General features: G+C 42.7%; 2 protein-coding genes across 5 annotated transcripts in view; one reads left to right on the forward strand and one right to left on the reverse strand.

Annotated features, from left to right (window-relative positions):
* Positions 1-17,924, forward strand: part of LOC139929162 (uncharacterized) — a 383,413-nt gene that overhangs the window by 205,290 nt on the left and 160,199 nt on the right. The gene's annotated exons all lie outside the window — the stretch shown is intronic.
* The window catches only part of tcf3b (transcription factor 3b), a 29,720-nt gene that overhangs the window by 6,609 nt on the left and 5,187 nt on the right, over positions 1-17,924 (reverse strand). For 3 of the 4 annotated variants that reach the window (XM_071908326.2, XM_078285557.1, XM_071908324.2), the window contains 15 exons: positions 17,168-17,240; positions 11,381-11,454; positions 10,584-10,656; positions 9,930-9,970; positions 9,558-9,690; positions 8,931-8,977; positions 5,287-5,386; positions 4,720-4,820; positions 4,179-4,302; positions 3,942-4,000; positions 3,740-3,815; positions 3,037-3,098; positions 2,548-2,745; positions 1,312-1,423; positions 160-307 (listed from right to left, as the gene is read on the reverse strand). In XM_071908326.2, coding sequence (XP_071764427.1) covers positions 160-307; positions 1,312-1,423; positions 2,548-2,745; positions 3,037-3,098; positions 3,740-3,815; positions 3,942-4,000; positions 4,179-4,302; positions 4,720-4,820; positions 5,287-5,386; positions 8,931-8,977; positions 9,558-9,690; positions 9,930-9,970; positions 10,584-10,656; positions 11,381-11,454; positions 17,168-17,240 — 1,421 coding nt within the window. The remainder of the gene's footprint in view (positions 1-159; positions 308-1,311; positions 1,424-2,547; positions 2,746-3,036; positions 3,099-3,739; positions 3,816-3,941; positions 4,001-4,178; positions 4,303-4,719; positions 4,821-5,286; positions 5,387-8,930; positions 8,978-9,557; positions 9,691-9,929; positions 9,971-10,583; positions 10,657-11,380; positions 11,455-17,167; positions 17,241-17,924) is intronic. The other variant, XM_071908325.2, reaches the window with a different exon arrangement.

Here is a 17,924-nt window from a genome sequence, read left to right on the forward strand (position 1 = left end):
GAAAAGAGTGACATAATACAGGAAGATTTCCACCTTTGAGGGATAAAATTGTCTGCACCTAAATTCAAGTTAAACTGCATTTCAATAGTTTAAACAAATTTCAGGTTTAACACTTATCCAGAGTAAGAAGAATAGGAAGTGGAGTAAGAGCCATGCTACCTTGCTCGAGTGCGTGCTAGCTTGGACTCCTTCTTCTCATCGTCAGACTTGTCTGCAATGGATGAGTTCTCGTCATCCTCCTTGTCTTCTCTTTTGATGTCTGAGCTGCTGGAGGAGTGTGTGGAACGGGCTACACCACCAGGGAGATCTGGGGACAAACACACAGATGTAAGGACTCAACTGAGGCACTGAAACCTTTCAATTTCAGCTGACAAGCAGCTCTTATTAGGGGAAGCGATGTGATACAACTCATGTAAAAAACTAATATTGAAGTTCAAGAGAGGTCACTTTAGTCAAACATGCTCAAATACATATCAGTGTGTATGACAGCACTTCCACAAAACCAGAAATTTGACTTTGATACAAATACTGATATCTAAAAATTCAATACTACCACGATAGTGCGACAAACAGGAGAAACTATTAATGTCCAATGTCACTGAACAAATGCAATGTTTTGGTCTGAGATGTTGTACTAATTAACTTGTCTTACCACCCTTGACTTCTGTAGCGTTTTAGCTACATTTGAACAGGGGTTTTGACATGGCGGCTGGGTGTCTTTGTCGGCTCTGTAAGCACATTTGCTCCTGTCAACTAGTTGAGGTGGACTTGGATTCAGTTCAAAACGTGGTGGACCATTTGATGCAGTTGCCATGTTTTCAGCTGCTCAACTTGGTTGAAATTTGACTGCTGCAGTCAACTGTCAACAGCCAGACTGCGGCTCATACTCCTTTTAACTATTCCAATCCACATGACATCCGCACTTACATGCCGTCTGGATGAGATGTTGAAATGGAATTCCATCTTGCATAAAACATTTGGTGAAAGCACCAAAGATTTCTAAGATTCAGTACTGAATTCAATCTTTCGCAGCAGTATCGAAGTAGTATCATAATTTCGGTTATTGTGATAAGACTAGTGTACGCACTCCTCTGTGTGAGGTAGTGAACCTTGAGCCAGCCCATCTGAAAATAGCAAATACAGGGGATTTTCTAAAATCTGTTGCTGCGAGGGCCCTTTAAGCTCAGATAAGGAGGAACAGTGAAAGAAATCCAAAGAGGGAGAGTGAGAGGGAAATGGAGAATGAGCATGTAAACTGACAGAGTTAGATTAAGTAGCTAACAAAAGAGAGCAAATAGTGGTCTGGCTTACTGGTGAAACCCTCTGGTTGGCCAGCTGACTGTGTGGGTCCGGAGGCATGGTGACCGTGCAGCAGAGTGCTGCTGGGAGGAAGGCCTGTGGGCTCCTCATGGTGGTTCCCTCCCTGTTGAAGGTAAAGAGATAATGATCTCAGTCTCACAATCTACACAACCGTACCATCATAAAACACAGACTGCAGGGTTTCCCCACAGGAAATGTGGTAGCCCAACGTGCAAAGAAAAGGTCATGGTTTGCAATGTACTGACTAGTCATAGTCATATCAGCTTGCACGTATGCTAATGAATGCTACCTGTAGTTAGATAAAGAGAAAAGGCCAATACAAAAGTACTGGCTTACAATGGGATGAAAGAAATAATTTGAGGTATTTGTCATACTTGCTAAAAACAGCCCATAATCAAGGTTTTAGACAGGGCTTTTTGGCCAGCAGATGGCACAGTTATACATTGTGTTCCACAGTGTGGTTGTCATTTTTCTTTTGTCTAAGGTGAAAATGAATGGGACTTTTGGATCATGTTTGCCAATTGTTCTGTTTTTAAAGTGAAATAATGCAGTAGAAATGACATATGACAAAGTTTTTACATATTTTAACATGTTACTGATTTTTTTAAAACTGAAATGAAATGCTAAGCTACGTATGGCTAGCGATTTTTTCCTTTTTAATTTCGGCTTCAAAACCCATCAGAATCCATCTCAACAAAGAAAAAAAAAAGCATAATAGCTGAACCCTTGAAAGCAAAAATAATCAAGATTAGTGTTGGACATAGTTAAAGGCAGTTGGTTTACAATTATCATATAAAACAAAACATACTTAAGATGAAGTGCTATTGTACAGATCAGCAAAGTGTATTGCACATGTTAATAGTTCTTGTAAGGTGTGTTACAAAGGATAGAGTTTGTTCATTTGGCCCCAGCTTTTGCCACATTCTGTTCAGTGATGGCTGAGGGAATTAATATGTTCTTAACACTCTTTGTTGATTGGTCCTAACACATCTGAATCTCCACTCTGCCAACATAACCTTTCCTTTCCATTCCTGGTTTAAAGGTTTAGAAGGTGTCAGTGGATATCTTGTACTTGACAAAACTAACCAAAAACACAGACAAGTGAGTCACTCGGGGGATTCTGGTTGTGTTTTGTTGTGAGATGTTTCATGAAAGAACATCAAAAGTCCAAGTCTCTGTCAAACACACACAAACAAAAATGTAACGTGAGCAGAATAGGTGACTAACCATAGCAGGGTGTCTGTTGCTGAGGGCCAGACTAGCATTGGAGAAAGCTGGAGAGAGGCCTCCGAGGCCTCCGTTGTGTACCGCGGACAGCAGGCTGTGCATGTCGGAGTGGGCGGCCCCCAAGCCTGGGCCCTGGCCCACAGCATGGCTGCGCAGTACATGAATGGCCTCCTCCAAACGGTCCTCCATTTTATTCTGCTATATATTAGTAAAAGAAATATGTTGGATATCATTATGATGAACAAAATCACAAGGAACAGACAATACCTATTTGAGAAATGGAAGAATATTTAAGCCCAAGCACACTGAACTGCACTGGACTGATGAAAGGAACTTATTTACATAATTAAGACCAATAGCAGTATAGAACAGCTATTTAGTAGAATAATTTATTATAGACAAACTTCAAATTAACCTTAATCTTTCTATACAATATAAAGACACTAAAATAAATGTTGAATGACGCAGCAGAGAGATGTCTGAACGTACCAGTGTGTGTGGTTGCCCTTCGTAGTTGGGTGTGGTTGGTCTTTGCCACTGAGACTGAGCTCCTGCAGAGAGAATAGATTATTAAGAACAGACTATATACAGTGGTAATTCTCCGCTTCAACAGCAGGTGGAGCTGCACAGTCGTTTCTATGCTGAAGCTGACATGCTAAGAGAGCCATTTTTGCCCAAACAATTTCCACTGATTCGTTTTCATATGCAAACACCAAGGCAGTAATCAAACTAAACAAGTTTAGATACACTGGTATGATATATTCTGTGGCTGAAGTTGTAATTCTAACCAAATTAGAGGTTGCATGAATTAAAACCAGGAATGAAATGGAGGGTAAACCCACCAACACTCAGGTTAACAACTTTGGTTGCAGAAGAGAGTTCATTCAGCTTTTTAGGGTGACATGAATCATGAAAAAAAAAAAAAAATCATAGTATTCATCGTCTTAAGAGTAGTAACAAATTGATCAAAGCTACATAAAATAGGGTCGTTTAAGAAAACAGAAATGAATGGTTTCTGAATAGAAAATTAATTTTGTTTATATTGGTTGTTTGCTTTATGATGATCACTGACTGGAGGTCATAGTTTACCCACCCATCACTGATTAAAACCCTATATTTTGTAACTGTCTGTATATTAAAAAAAAATCCTCATATTATTTGTATGTGAGAATTCTGCACAGCATCATTGTACCTGCAATACCCTGAGGAGACCCAGGAGTGGACGGAGCTGAGGAGAAGTTGTTACTGTTGTGGTCCGAGGGGTAGATCTGAAATAGTCAAACACAACACCTCGATGTAATGAACAGCAAGGCATACACTAGGGAACCTAAACAAGGCATTTCAATGCTATTCTGTGAAGCTGGTAGATTTTAACTAGAAAAAGGAGAACTCACAGAGGCCAGAGCCTTCCCGATCTCATCTCCTGAACTGCCAGCCGTGGTGCCTCGGTTGGCTGTGGAGACACAAATAATAATAATGTGGGTCACATGTCTTGTGCATTTGTTCTTAGATACAAAAATCTAAGGAACGACCACGGGAGCTAAATCAACACACCGATTTGCAATCAGTGAAACATGCGACTGAGACACTTGTCTTGTTTTGTGTGATGAGGTCACTTAAAAACTCCTTACCCATGATGCCGTCCCCATTGATGGTGGATGTGTGGTTGTAGTTGGTGGGGGCTGAGTGGAAGCCGTTGACCTCGCTGCCATGCAGAGGATAGTTCTGTGGGGACAGAGGCAGGGGGTGACGCTTCTGGAGAGGGGATACAAGCAGCTTCATTAGGCACACACCCCTCAATAAAAAAAATAATAAAAATAGTGTGACAAATGGATTCACTTCTAAAGGGAGGGTGACGGTAAAATGACTCAACCTCTGAATAAAGCTGTCAGTGAACAATTTAGACGTTACAGATATGTGATATGATATCTGTGGTTTTATTACACAAAAGGGGCTGACATCTTTGTCAAGCAGATACTAGTAGATATTTAGTCCTACTAAGAAAAGTTACTATCTTAGTTTCACCATATAATTGGCTTACAAGCAACATTAGAACACTACATCTAACAGAGAGAGAGCAGAGAGAAAGCAAAAGAGAAAGAGAGAGCGAGACAGAAAAGAAAGAGCAGAAAGTCCAAGATTAGACTGGGGCTGAGACTGAGTCCTACTCACCATCCTGTCTTGTGGGTTGATGGCAGAGAAGGTGCCAGGCTGCCCAATGTGAGGCGAGTTACCCAGCATGGCAGAGTAGCCAGAAGACGTCCAGGGGTCCTCTGTAAGTGGAGATACATTTGTGCATATGAGTTCACAAAAGTAAGTCAAAACATATTATAATGTGGAAGTAGTGCTGGATGATAAGGCTCACGATTAAAATTTTCATATCAGGCAATGTCAATTTTTAATCCAGATATATGTAAAATCACAATTTCTGTCAAGTTTAAAGGGTTAATTAACTTTAATTTAAAACAATAACAGAATAAAACTGCAAAAAATAAATAATTAAAGAGGCAACAAGCAGGAGTGTAATCGTTTTTCAGTCTTATTTTTCAACACTATAACCATTTTTAATTAAGAATAACGAAATTAAGCAATGAAAATTTGTTGAAAATAACTGGAATTATCTTTTAAGTATGAGAGGAACTCTGCTAAATTATCAAGCTGGTTATAATTCAAAATCAAGGAAAATGTAATCGAGATAATTGATATTGTTTTATTGCCCAGCACTATGCGAGAGGTTACCTTGCATGTAAAAAGAGCCAGGGTAGACGGCTCCAGGCTTAGCACCAGGATATCCTCCATTGTCCCTGGCATACTCATCACCAGATGTGGAAGCATACACCTAAACAAACAGACACAGGCAGACAGCAGTTGGCCCATGCTTTCTACAATGACTACAAACATGAAACGCATATTTTATGCTTCTGAATTAAAGTGATAGCATTTTCTCTCCACATATAACCCTGAGCATCTATAAAATGAAACGTGTCAGTAGTGAGGGGTATTGCTCCACCCTATCCTGCATGCTTTCCAAAGCCATTTAACTACAGTAGCTCCAAGTGGCCACAAGATGGCAAGAGGGAGTCTGCTGGGGAGGGAGGCAGGCCGGCTCCTTGCCTGTGGAGGAGAGCACAGCGGCCATGGCATGCTGGGCACAGCGACGGCTTGAATCCCAGTGCACAGTGAGCGCTTCCTCTAGCTCCCAGGAGCCCAGTGACATCGCACTCACTGCCTGGCCTGCAGCCCCTCCCTATAGACACTCAGTGTCAGCTCGCACACATACCATGCATTCAGTGAGCCAACACACACACACACCATTGCCAATACCCTTAAACTAGCACTATCGCATTTTATCTGACATGAACATGGGGATTTCGATTCTGGTGTGCAAGTACAGAAAACATGCAAAGGGCCGCTGTAATGAAATTGGACATTTTATATTAGTCCCTCAAGGTGTTCAATAATCCTTTCTAGGTATTGCTAACAAAAATGGACGCCGGGCCTGAAGGAACATTCCACTCCTATGTGCTCCGCAGCCATAGATTGAAGACGGACATGAGAAGCCCTCAGTTTCCCCGACACCGTCAACCACCAATCACTCTACCTCACATGTACTAGAGAGGGGGAGAGAAAGAGAGAGACAGAAAGAGAGAGGAAGAGAGGGAGAATGGAGGCTATGCTGCAAAGAATGCTAATCCAGAAAAGGGATTTTTTCTGTAATTTGATTTAACAGGGAGAAGTGGAAAGGGAATGGAGAGATGCACTTCTAATTACAGAGCCATCTGCCTGTTCCTGGACCACATCCAACTCCACAGGCAGCTGGGCTGAGGAGAGGGAGAGAAGAGAGGGAGAGAGATGGGGGCTGGGATCCAGTCAGTGAGTGAGAGAGTGAGAGTGAGAGAGAGAGCAAGAGAGAGGGAGATTGCAGTGGGTAGGGGGTGGTAAAGGGGCAAGGGGGGGGAATGAAGGCCCTGATGATTTATGAAATGGTTAGAGAGATAAGGGGTGGTGAGGGGGGACAGAAGAAGGTAATCTAAATGACTTAAACAAAGCTTGATATGGCCAGGGGAGTGTGAAGGAAACAGGGGATTTAAAATGATCACGGTTAATTCAGGGGAAAACATGACGGAGATGGCTTCATTTAACAATAGGCTTTGAGTTGTTCTTTCACGGGGAACAATGTCGAGCGAATCCTGCTGCTCTAGATGGGAACAGAGAACTACACAATGACTGGTGCTGCTGGATAATTGTATTCTCAGGAAGAAAAGGGATTTCTAGGGTAAAATCCTCCGCTAATAGGGGTTTAATGTAATTCAGGTTATGACCGTGTAAAGGTCCTAACACTGGCAAAACATGGGTTGTGACAAGGGGTGGGGACTAGAGAAAGATTAACATCAAACTAAACTCAAAGCGCTTTATTCAGGGTTATCTGGCTGAGTCTAGTGGACAACTAGGGGGCAGAAGAGAAGTTTCTCTCTGTCTGATTGTTGTTTGATTGAGGAGAGGGGGGTCAAGGTTCACAGGGTTAGGACAAGGATCTGGTGTACAGGTATTAGTGGATTACAGAAGTCAGGCAGTTTAAGGAGATGGAAGATGGGAAAGGAGCTTTAATGGTTACTGACAAACAGATGTTAGCAAGTGTTTACTCATTTATAATGAGATAGCAATAACAGCACTAGAAAGAGAAAAGAGAAAGAGAGAGAGTGCGAGATGGGAGGGGTGGAGGAAGGGAGGGAGGGAGGGAAAGAGGAAAGACCACAGGATCATCATCAGCAGTCATTAATCTGGGCTCAGACACGGGGCTAAGAGGCCTCGCAAGCACCGCGCCTCACAACTGGGTCACTCACAGGGGGAGGCCCACCCAGGCCATCATGTGGCGAAGCGTAGGCGGACGGCTCTGCGAAGGGGGGAGGGGGGTTCACACACACACAATCATTTGCACTAAAACCACATGGCCATCGTTCACACTGCGGGGAATGACTGGGGTTCAGACAGAGTGAAAAAGACGGGGCCTCCGCCAGACAGAGTGTTTACACTCAATCTCTATGATGTAGTCACCAAGACAAGCTGCGTCTACCCGCAGAAGTTTCACCAGCCCCTTTAACACACCACCAACAGGTGGACGACAGGATCAGTGGCGTGCATTTAAAAAAAAAAGGGCTTGATAGCTCTACTCGTTTACCAGTTATCTTTCTAAGGAAAAACAATCAGATTTCTTAATTTCTTTACAGAACTAGTAAGGGGCTAAGTAATGAGTGAGCCATGGCACGGCCTGTAGTGGAAATGGGGCTCCAGTGACGTGACTCTAAGACTCCCGTCATCTGAGAACTGGTGTGGCATGGGGTTTGAGTTACAGAAAATGTTTGTGTAATGACAATATTTCTTATTGATGATCCAATGGCAGCTCAGGCAGGAACGCCAGCCTCTAATAGCTACAGTAACACGGGCAACCACCCGCCAGGGTCCTCCAAACTTGAAATATAATCTGGACTGTCTTACAAAGCTCTGCATCAGTTCAGGACCCTTAAGGGATTTACGTTTAGCTGAAGGGGGAAACATATTAAAAGGAGTTTCTGTTGTGTTTATCCCATGTGATATTCAAATGAGTAAATGGACTTTGACTCATCTATGAACTAGGTGCAAATGTATGGTATGGCTGGCTGGTAATCAACACATAAGCATAAGCTTTATTTAGCCATTGGAAACTATATATAAATGGCAACTGCAACGTGATTCATGGTCAAATCACTTTAAATCAACTGTAAGATTCATACAAGCTACATATCTGTGGCTACTTTTTCCAGTTCTGTGTGGTTGCTAGCATCCACACATAAGTTGCATCAGCTGCTAGGAATTCTGGGCCCACTGACAAAATGTGTCACTGAGCACATTAAATCAAAAGGACTATATGATAGCCCCGTTACTTCATACTGTTTGGACCCCACTTGCATTGGCCTGCCTGAAACATCTCTACCTCCGTCCCCCAACTCCCAGGCCTCTGCGCTGTAATGAGGACCTCTCCAAATTGGGACATTGGAGGAGGTAAGTTACTAGGCCTGACACAGTGCCTTAAAATCCTATAATTTTCCCTGTCTACATGAGAGCCAGACCCTGACCACCACTTGAAACTGAGTGCAGTGTAGAGACAACCAGAGTGATGTTGTTTATTGGGGGCTCGCCGAGTCGCCTGACTGTCAACTCGCTGAGAGTCTGACTGAGCAGAGGGTCCTCACCCCTGTCTGTCACAGAACTGCTCAAGCAGAGTGGGGAGTGCAGTGTGTGTGTGTAGTGAGAGAGAGAGACAGAGTGAGAGACAGAGAGAGAGCGAGAGAGAGAGAGAAAAGACTGGCTGTGGGCTGTGAAGGCGAGCAGAAATGAGCTCTCACCGAGGACGGCAGGCCAGGGGGTTTCCGGATCTTCTTTGGCTGGGTGTCTACATACAGGCAGACAGCGACACAGACAAAGGTGAAAAAGAGACAAAAACACAAATAAGGATTTAGTAATGACAGATTTTGCCGATGTTATGTCAGTTCAGGTGCAGTGGTTAGTGCCAGGTCTTGATATGCCTGCTCCATCCACCATCTAATAACTGAACATGGAAAACAGCATGGCCCAAATGTGTGTCAGTGTGTATGTGTGCGCCTGTATGTCAGTGTGAATGAATGTTGCTGTGCATTCATCTGTATTCTAGCATTGTTTTGAACAGTTTGTTCAAATATAATAAAAAAAAAAAAAAAACGTAATAATTATAGTTAGAAAAAAAGACTGTTACACTGTCTTTATGTGTGGAAAAATATATATTAAAAAATATAACTCCATTTAGCTCCATTTCAAATATTTGCCCCTACCATTTCATAAAAAGCTGAGACGAGTGAATGGCATCACAGAAGATACGGGGATATGATCAGAAACACAAAAACATGAGGAATAAATGGCAATCGGAGATAAAAAAAAAAAGAAAAAGGAAATCTCATCCCTGAGGAGTGTCCGAGTGTCTTGTTCAGTTACATTACCTATGCCTCCATCAGGGGGCCTTCTCCTGGGGTTGTTGGGGTACGAGGGGTAGAACTGGGAGCCAGACTTCAGGCCAGAGGGGGACATGGCATCTGGGCTGGGCATCGCTATGTCACTAGGGAGGAAACCAGGCTAGAAGAACACAGGGAGACAAGGGTTTACTAATAATACATTCAGGGGTGTGGGAGTGCACAGCGCAAACAAACGCCCTCTCTTCTAGGAAATGGAGACCACTAATTCAAAGTGTTTCACATGAAAAGAGAAGTGAGAGAACAGGGCTGTCTTCATACTGGCACCTTAAATGAATTTACCTCAGGCACAAATTATAGCCGTGTAGTGAGATGCAAAGAGTTAGCCTAATGAGAACTTACCTGGCCTCCAAAGGGAGTGTACGGTGGCCTCTCATTTTTACCTGCAAGATGAAAATGACAATTGTTTGAATGATTATGCAAGTAAAACACTGAGTTGTATACACACACACAAGAGGTAATGGTGTGTGCTAGAGCAAATGAAAAGTAGGTTTTCGAAAGTACAAAAAGTCCAGAGATGCCCTCCCCTTTTTCAGTACGCTCAGCTGCCTAAAGCTGCCTGCCAGACAAAACCCTGGGGAGGGTTTCTGCTCCAGTGCCCTAACATCCCCAACACTCAACGAATGAACACAGGCACACACGCATGCACACACATGCATGTATACACACACACACACACACACACACACACAGACTTTGCCGCCCAGATAACAATTTTGTGGTCATAACAAAATATGCACAAACAGTCATATCGACCACAAAGTAAAAACCCATTATCATGTGACAATTTTAACACTGGAGTATGACAAGGCAGTTGAACATCTCCTCATAAAAAGGCACTCATGATTGCATTTACCATTTTTTGGTATAATTATTATGTTGTGGAAAAAACTCCAATAAATCCGTTTTTGGCCACATAATATTAATATGTTAAAAAACAAAAATAATAATGTTTTAAAATTGTGGCATTCCAGTTTTCCGGCTGTATTCTCATACCTGCGATCCCTGAACTGAGGAATGGCGAGGACAGGCCTTCATGCTCACTGTAGTGGGATCCTTCTCCATAGCCCTGTAGGAACAATGGCACACACATACACAACAAAGTGAGGAGACTTTAAAAAAAAAAAAAAATAAAGAGATATGCATCCACTAACATTAGGCAGACACACGCTAACACACACAGACCTGAATAATAACCAGTGCTTCAAGGCCATCCCCATCTTGTTCCCACTGTATGGCTTAGTGGTTACCCTCCCTCTGCCTTCCTGTCTAACTAACAGGATCCATGCCAAGCAGATCTGCATCAGCTCGGGGGATTCAAACACCGACTTTCTTAATTATCAACTTGTGGTAATCAAAGTCTGCTGCATCTATTTCACCCCCTGTTCCTTGTATTTACACAGAGTTGTGCCAAGACAGTTACGGCGGATGTGAAGCTGCAATTACCGGTGGGCTTCCACAGAGGTTCAGGGCTAGCAGAGAGCGTGCCAATGCAGGATTCTGAGCCAAGGTTATTAGGTAGAAAGTAAAACTACCACTTCAAATCAAAAATGGCACACAGCATGCCAAAACACTAAGCTGTTATGGTGGTTGGGGGGAGAGAGGGTGTATGTGTGTTCATCTGTGGCTGAGCGATCATGTGAACACATTCATATGCGTATGACGAAGACAGCGTGTGACAGCCTCATGGTATCAGGTATTAACGCTCACATCTCAAAAACCACATTAAATGGTATGTGCTAACTAGAGTGTGTGTGTATGTGTGTGTGCGTGTGTGTGTGTTTAGCTCTTACCCGTCCTTGGTTGAAAGAGGGGCTGTTCTGTTCTGCTGAGGCCCAGGACCCAGAGCCGCTGCGCTCATCTAGTGCTGAGAAAGACACGTTGTTAGATTGATAGGTAGGGAGACCAGTAAGTTAGCTTGAAGTACAGATGAAATAAACAAGGAGCAGGTTTGGCTACTGCTGTGAAAGAACGTTAGCATTTCCCAAATGAGACTACAAGTTTATTATCCTATGTGTCACTGCAGGTATGTAGAAATGTCCTGATGCTGGAATCGTATCAGTCGGGGGAACCTGTCAACAAGTCCTCCTCTAACTATCCAATGTCATTAACCAGTCTCAATGGGCTTGGACAAGCCAGAAAAGAGAGAGCATCACTATTGATCAACGAGCATGTAGCTGTCGCATTAAAGATGCAATGCAATGTTGGACTATTTCTGAAAAACCTATGGGAACTGCTGCTCAATATAGTCATTATCAAGCTCATGAATAAGTGTTCCTTATGGTCACTGAATAGTAGAAAATGAACCGTTCATAGTCTCTAAAGAAGCCCAATAGGATACAATGTGCCATCTAAACCACATTTAAATTCCATTCAATAAAATGGATACAAATAAAGACATAAACTAAGACATAAAACAAATGTGTGAAGCTCAAAACATGAACCAATATGTTTTAGGTAAACAAAGGGCCAATGTGTGGCAGAAGGAAAAAACATCCAAAAGATTGGTGGAGCAGAAAACTCCAAAATACCCCCATCATCCCCTTCTCCCTGTCTTATGCGCTAATGCTATCCAGGCTCTCTGGAGACACAAGGCTTAATTGCATGCTGATTTGCATAATTGTGCATATTAATGTGGTTTCCTTATGAATATTCATATTTCGCCTTTGATTTTTGCCTAATTAAAAAAATGTGTGTGAGAGAGCGAAAGAGAAAGAGTGAGTGAGGGGATGGAAGGAGAAAGCAAGGGGACTAGAGAGAGGGAGAGAGAGAGAGAGAAAGGGAGAGAGAGAGGGAGGGAGAGGGAGAGAGAGAGGAAGAGAGAGAGGGTGAGAGAGTGAGAGCTAGGGAAAAGAGGGAGGGAGAGTGAGAGGGGTCTGGGTGAGATCAGCAGCCTGGCTGACGAGTGAGAATGAGTGATGAGACTAACAGAGCGGTGCAAGCACCTACACACGCTGCGACAGCCGTGATCTATGGAGCTGATGCCAGTGGCATGGAGAATCAGGCAAGCAGGGAGGAGAAGGGACCTCAAAAGATCAGCCTCGCTCACTGTCAGATCGGCCCTGCTGAAAGGCCGCAGCACTAATAAAGCGCAGCACCACCGTCAACCATGTCCAACGACACAGGACACTGGTGATGGGCTCACTGCTAAATAAAGATGACAGACTTTGTATGAAGACACTTCAGCCAAAGCTTGTTGCCAAGAGGAGTTATAACAAATTTAAGGAGATAAAATCCAGTTCAGAGGAAAGACAAATCTATGAAAGCATCAACAATGGGCCAATAGTCGGGTTCTAGCCTTGCAACGAATAAACATATTTAAGTTTTAACTGCCAGACACTCATCTTACTTCATCCAAATTTGCTGGCATACATAAAGTATTTTCACAAATACTGCACAATCACAAACTTCTATCAGGTAACACGCAAAATTATATATTATCACTGTCAATAAATAATCTGCATTGAGTAGGCCTAGCAGGCCAACAATTTGAGTTTATAAAGTAACCTCATAATCCTCACTACCATTTCCAATACACCGCTCACCCTCCTATGAAGCCTCCATTTGGCCAGCGGGGGAGCAGAGGATAGAGAGAGAGCACGGCTGTGCAGGAGAAGTCTGACAACATTGTTTCACACTTAGTGGAGTAATTAACTCGGAGGCAATTAAAACAAGGTGGAGAGCTGCTGAGGTGACACTGAAGCTCAGCCAGCCTACGAGAGCCAAACACTGCCATGCCAGAAGAGAGGAGAGGAGCAAAGGGAAGAGGATAGCTATCTTTATATTTTTGTTGATCTGTTGCCATGTAACACATTTAACTGTCACTGCTGTCAACCAAAAATTGTAAAAATCAATATCTTTTGAATGATAGCCAAAGAGATAAACTGGCGACATAACAAATGAGTTAACTGAACCCAACAAGTACCCAGATGTGCTATGTGTCTATAGTGTTCAGGGTCTGAAATTAACACCCACCAAGCGCCAAATGGTGCTAAAATTTGTCTTTGGTGGATAAATAAATAAGGGTCACCAGCCAGACTGGCCAATAACTTTTTGAGACAATAACATTTGAAGGCTTCAGTTATACAGTTTTTGGTCTTAAAACTTTGAAACTACACTTCAAAATGTAGTGTGAATTCTTCTGTGTGAATTGCAAACTTGCATAAGTGAGCACATTTTTTATCCTGATTCTATGTACGAAATAGCACTGAAAGCAGATAGGGTGACATATATCTATGAAAAATGTATTATTAATTAATTTGGCCAGTACAAAAATATTTTTAGCAGGTACATTGTTTTTCTAATTTACCAGCCTTTAGCAGGTGAAAAAAGAAAAAAGTTTATTTAGGATATATATAGTGTTAGTGCATATTCTCAACTCAATTTAATGAATGGTGCACATCACAATTCCAAAGGATATGGGGTTGGCAACCTGTTAATTATTTGAAAAGCACAAGCGGACAAGTTCTCTGGATGCGTATCCAACCCGATTGCATCCATCCAGAGTTTGGCACGGCTAGTGTGAATAAACCTCCAGTGAAAGTTACATGGCAAGACAAATACTATTGAGTCACAACCAGAGCCCAAAGAAATATTTATTTTCTGAGCCACAAAGCCTTCTCACAGTTGCAAGCTCTGAAAACATCTAATTTAGTTGAAGAAGGAAGCCAAAATCCTTCGCGTCTTCTTCAGTCTCAAGGCTTAGGCTTTCCAGCTACAACACACCAATACACAGTGCAAAGCAAGTGACACAATACTGCGAGTGTGTGTGGGTGCGTGTGTGGGTATACAAGTGAGTGTGTGAGCGTGAGAGTCAAAAAGAGAGGGAGTAAGAGACAGTGAGAGAGACCGCATGTGTAAACTCGCAATGTTGTTTGTTGTGATCGGGGGGGGGGGGGGGAGCAAGCCTGTCGTATCTTGTGTGTGTGTGTGTGTGTGCGTGTGTTGAGAGGGTTGGAGACGTTGCCAGCAGCTGCAGAGGTGACAGAGGGGACGCCTGCCTGAAGGCTTGTGGGCTTGGCCAGCTCCCACCACACACCGTCACACTCTGCCTCCCCTATTTCTCAAACATCCCGCACTTCTCTCCAATCCTTTCCTCTCCTCTCCTCTCCCCTCCACTCCACTCCTACCCGACACACCCCTCTCCTCCCCCCCTCCACACATGCTCTGGCCACTGAGGAGGGGAGAAGGACGCCTAATGCAATTAGCACCCCTCTGAGCACTTTTGTGTTGATGAATAGAGGTGGTCTGGTGGGCCACTAGGCTGCTCTCTGCCGTTCCCGCGCTGCTGGGTCTCCTAGTATACAAGCCGCCAAGGTGACGTCATAGATGGACGTTGTTCTGCCTTCCATTGTCATCCTTGCATTTCTACGATCAATAGTTTTCCCGGCCATAATCATGCAGTATTGCGGAATAATAAGCAATACTGTAAACGCAACACTGCACCTCAGGACTGTCTTTTGTGTTTACTTTAAAAAATAGGGGAGGCACGTCCTGTTGACAAAAGCAGCCATAAAATCTAAGGAATAATGTACACCGGCATCTGAAGCGCCTCTTTTCTTCTTCACCTAGAAAGACCGGGTACTATGTCTGTACTATATAACATGATACAGATCTAAGAAAAATTCTTGGCCTGGAATTTGTGGATGTTAGCACTTTGACTCTCAAGTGCTATTAGGGGGTACCTGGAGTTCTCTGAAAGTTAAATGTGACAGCTTGAAGTATCGCATTCAAATGGGTGTCAATGACCAAGGGGCACACTTTAGGACTTGGGGAGGGGGGGGGGGGGGGCAGGAATTAACTCCTCACTGCTAAGTAATTGCCTGCCGTAATAGAAACAAACAGAATCCTGCCTTCCACAGGCTGATCCCTCTATTCAACAAGCTCTCTCTTCCACTCTGGCCACTCACTGCATGCTGGGACAGTTTAAGAGGCTGCGAGCTGGGGGTGAGGGGCTTTGTCTCGGGCTCAAGCCATTTCCTGCAGATCAGTGGGGGTAAGAGCCCTGTGCCGTGTTGGGGGAGGAGTGTTTTACACTTCAGGGTGGGGGAGTCGTTTCAAGTCCATAAGCCCCCTTTTTTGCCTTTGTTCCTCAGTGGCTGAGTTCTCACTCTGGGGAACGCTGGGGAGTGTGACTCGATTTCACACGGCAGGTTGGCAGGGTGACAGAGGAACGGAGCAACACGACTTACTAATAACATTCAGGAAGAGAGAAAAGCTCGCTCAAAGGCTTCAGGTGTTTTGGAGGAGGAAACTGACAGCCAGTTTGCACTTTAAAATAGTGATGTAAAGAAAGCCAGATTCTAAATAAATGACAAAACTATTGTGACGAGAGGGGTATTAAAATTAAAATAATTTAGACATACTCATATTAATAAATTTGCACACAATAGTCTCAATTCTTTATGTTAATACTATCTTCCAGCTACTTTTAAATTTTAATCTACAGTTCTATGTTTCTGTTTCTCAAAAGAAGTGTCATACAGTTACATCAACTCCAAAGACATTTCAACTACATAGCTCATAGCTCATTATGGATGGATAAAAGCAGAGAGTTTAAACAGGAGAGACCACCACACAAACGGGCATAGAGCAAGCTGTTGCATGGCCCTAAATGAAAACTACCAAAGTGACGAGCCCTATACACCTTACGACCAGCAGTAAAATAAACAAATGCGTTCCTCACCCTGCCTAGGTAAAATACAGACGCATTACTTCCTGGACACAAATGTCATACATTTTCATTTTCTTACAAGCATTTACCAATTTGTAACAGCTATAAATTGTGAAAGTATGCTGAATGTAGTGAATTTCTATTTGATGTGGCTAATAGAGTAAATAAGGCTTTGTTGATCTACAATTAGTACATTTTTGTTTTGCCAGAAGGCACATGCAGCCACAGAACAGTCCTCTCAAGTGTTGTCGTCATTTCGGGGCTTTCGGATTATATCCGGATCCGTTTTTTCCCCCCACCTATGGGGAACATGAATGGGGTTTTTGGATCCCATTTTGCCAATCGTTCTGTTCTTAAAATGAGTGAAACAATGCATGTAGAAATGACATAACAAAGTTATTACATATTTTAACATGTTGCTGAATTTTTAAAAAAATATTTTGCTAACAACCATGGTGTGGATGTTGCATTATCCTCCCTTCACAAAGACACAAAATGCTGGAACGCTAAGCTAAGTATGGTCAGCATTTTTTTTTTTCATTGCAGCTTCAAAACCCATCAGAATCCACCTCCACAAATTAAGAAACGCATAATAGAGAAACCCCCAAAAGCAAAAATAGTCAATATTAGTGCTGGATGTATTTAAAGGCAATCATTTTACACCCCTATTCATTTTCATGTTAGACTGAAAGGGGGCGGGATCTGGAATCCCTTATTTGGGCCAAAAAATGATGTCACGCTTGAGAGAACAATCCAGCCATGTCAATAAACAGTAAGTTCATAACAACAAAATAATATAAAAAATATAATTCAACATTGAGCAAGAAATTCTTTAAGACTCATTGGTTGGGATAAGTGAGTAGGCAACAAAATTCTACATTCTGAGGATCTGATATGGGAATCTTACCTGATCCACCAAACTGGCTGCTAGCGAGTGTTGTCGGTCGGTTCTTCCCGTTGGCTACAGGAGGTGCGAACATCTACAAGAGAGAAGGGGAAAGATAAGTAAGAAGGCACAGGAAGGCACACTTTACATCCTATTTCCACTAATAAGCGAGATCACATACTTTGTCTTTCGGTTGTTCCTATGTGATTTCTATTGAATTATGTTTTTGTTTTTTTTCCTCCGGGGTTTTTCCTGTGGAAAAATAGCCTAAATAAAACATTTATGGAGTGTCAGTCCAAAAATGAGATATAAGCCATTTGAAAAACGTGATGCCTCCGCTGACAAAATAACTGCTGGGACAACAGTGAAACTTGTTAGTAGATACCATCAAGTTATTAGCATTTCTGAGCTCCTTACTTGCAAAATAGTAACATTTCAAAAAGATGTCACCATCATTTTTTATATTGAACAATAAATAACAGGTGACATTTTCCCCAAAGTAAATATACAGCATTTTAGAATGAAATACTGTAGATATAAGTATATTCATAAATATCTAAAAGGCATGAAATACTTTGGATATAAGTATATTCATAAATATCTAAAGGCATGAATTTTAAACAGGTCAAAGTCTCAGATGAGGCCAGAGGTTTTGTCATAGAGAGACTGTGGGCTCGACATTGTGGCCACGGTTTGGTCTAAATGTCTGCTGAGGGCCGTCTTCCGGTAACATTTCATCAAACTCCACTGAACCAACCTTTCTGTATCTAGGCCATCT

Source organism: Centroberyx gerrardi, chromosome 9 (assembly GCF_048128805.1).
Source record: "Centroberyx gerrardi isolate f3 chromosome 9, fCenGer3.hap1.cur.20231027, whole genome shotgun sequence".
NCBI lineage: Eukaryota > Metazoa > Chordata > Actinopteri > Beryciformes > Berycidae > Centroberyx > Centroberyx gerrardi.